General features: G+C 46.1%; 1 protein-coding gene across 1 annotated transcript in view; it reads right to left on the bottom strand.

The window, feature by feature from the left end:
• The window catches only part of prickle3 (prickle homolog 3), a gene marked incomplete at its 3' end in the record, with an annotated part of 10,948 nt that extends 10,682 nt beyond the window's left edge, over positions 1-266 (bottom strand). Inside the window, exon 1 of the mRNA XM_080858545.1 lies at positions 144-266. Within this exon, the coding sequence (XP_080714671.1) occupies positions 144-254 (111 nt within the window). The 5' untranslated portion in view covers positions 255-266. The remainder of the gene's footprint in view (positions 1-143) is intronic.
• Positions 267-752: the final 486 nt, after the last annotated feature.

Raw genomic sequence — 752 nt, 5'->3', positions numbered from 1 at the left:
TAAGAGAAATGCATGCACCACCCACCACCACACACACACACAGAAAGGCATGCACCACCTAAGTGGAGTACAGACTATATTCAGTGTTGCTTATTGCATTGGATGGTAGTCTATTCACTGTCACACACACACACCGTGCTGACCTGTTCTGGCTTGAGGCCGGGCGGTACCCAGGCGTACTCCTCGGAGGCGCAGCCCGAGTCGTCGTCGGAGATGGAGTGGCGCTGAAAGTCGGACACGAGCTTCATCATCATCCTCTCCAGCTGACCCGGCATGGAGCGCACCGCATGCTCCTCACGCACACACTTACAGTGGATACAGATCTTCCTGTGAGACACAAACACACACAAACACACACACACGATTGAGATATACACACTTACAGGGGATACAGATCTTCCTGTGAGACACACACACACACACACACACACACACACACACACACTATTGAGATATAGACACTAACAGTGGATACAGATCTTCATGTGAGACACACACACACTCACAAACAGTATGATTTAGATATACAGAGTGTGCGGTTACAGAGCTTTCTGAAGATACACTCACAAACACACAATCCGTTTTACACACTTAGTTAATTTAGACACTTTCAGTTGTTATTGATTTCCCTGTGAGACACAACCACACACACTTAGTGTGGATACAGTTTTTCCAGTGAAGACAATTACACACACCACAATAGATACAGATCTTATGAGAGACTCTCTCACACACATAAACATTTAAGATAC

Source organism: Sprattus sprattus (assembly GCF_963457725.1).
Source record: "Sprattus sprattus genome assembly, chromosome: 2".
Lineage (NCBI taxonomy): Eukaryota > Metazoa > Chordata > Actinopteri > Clupeiformes > Clupeidae > Sprattus > Sprattus sprattus.
This window is presented reverse-complemented; position numbering and strand designations above follow the sequence as displayed.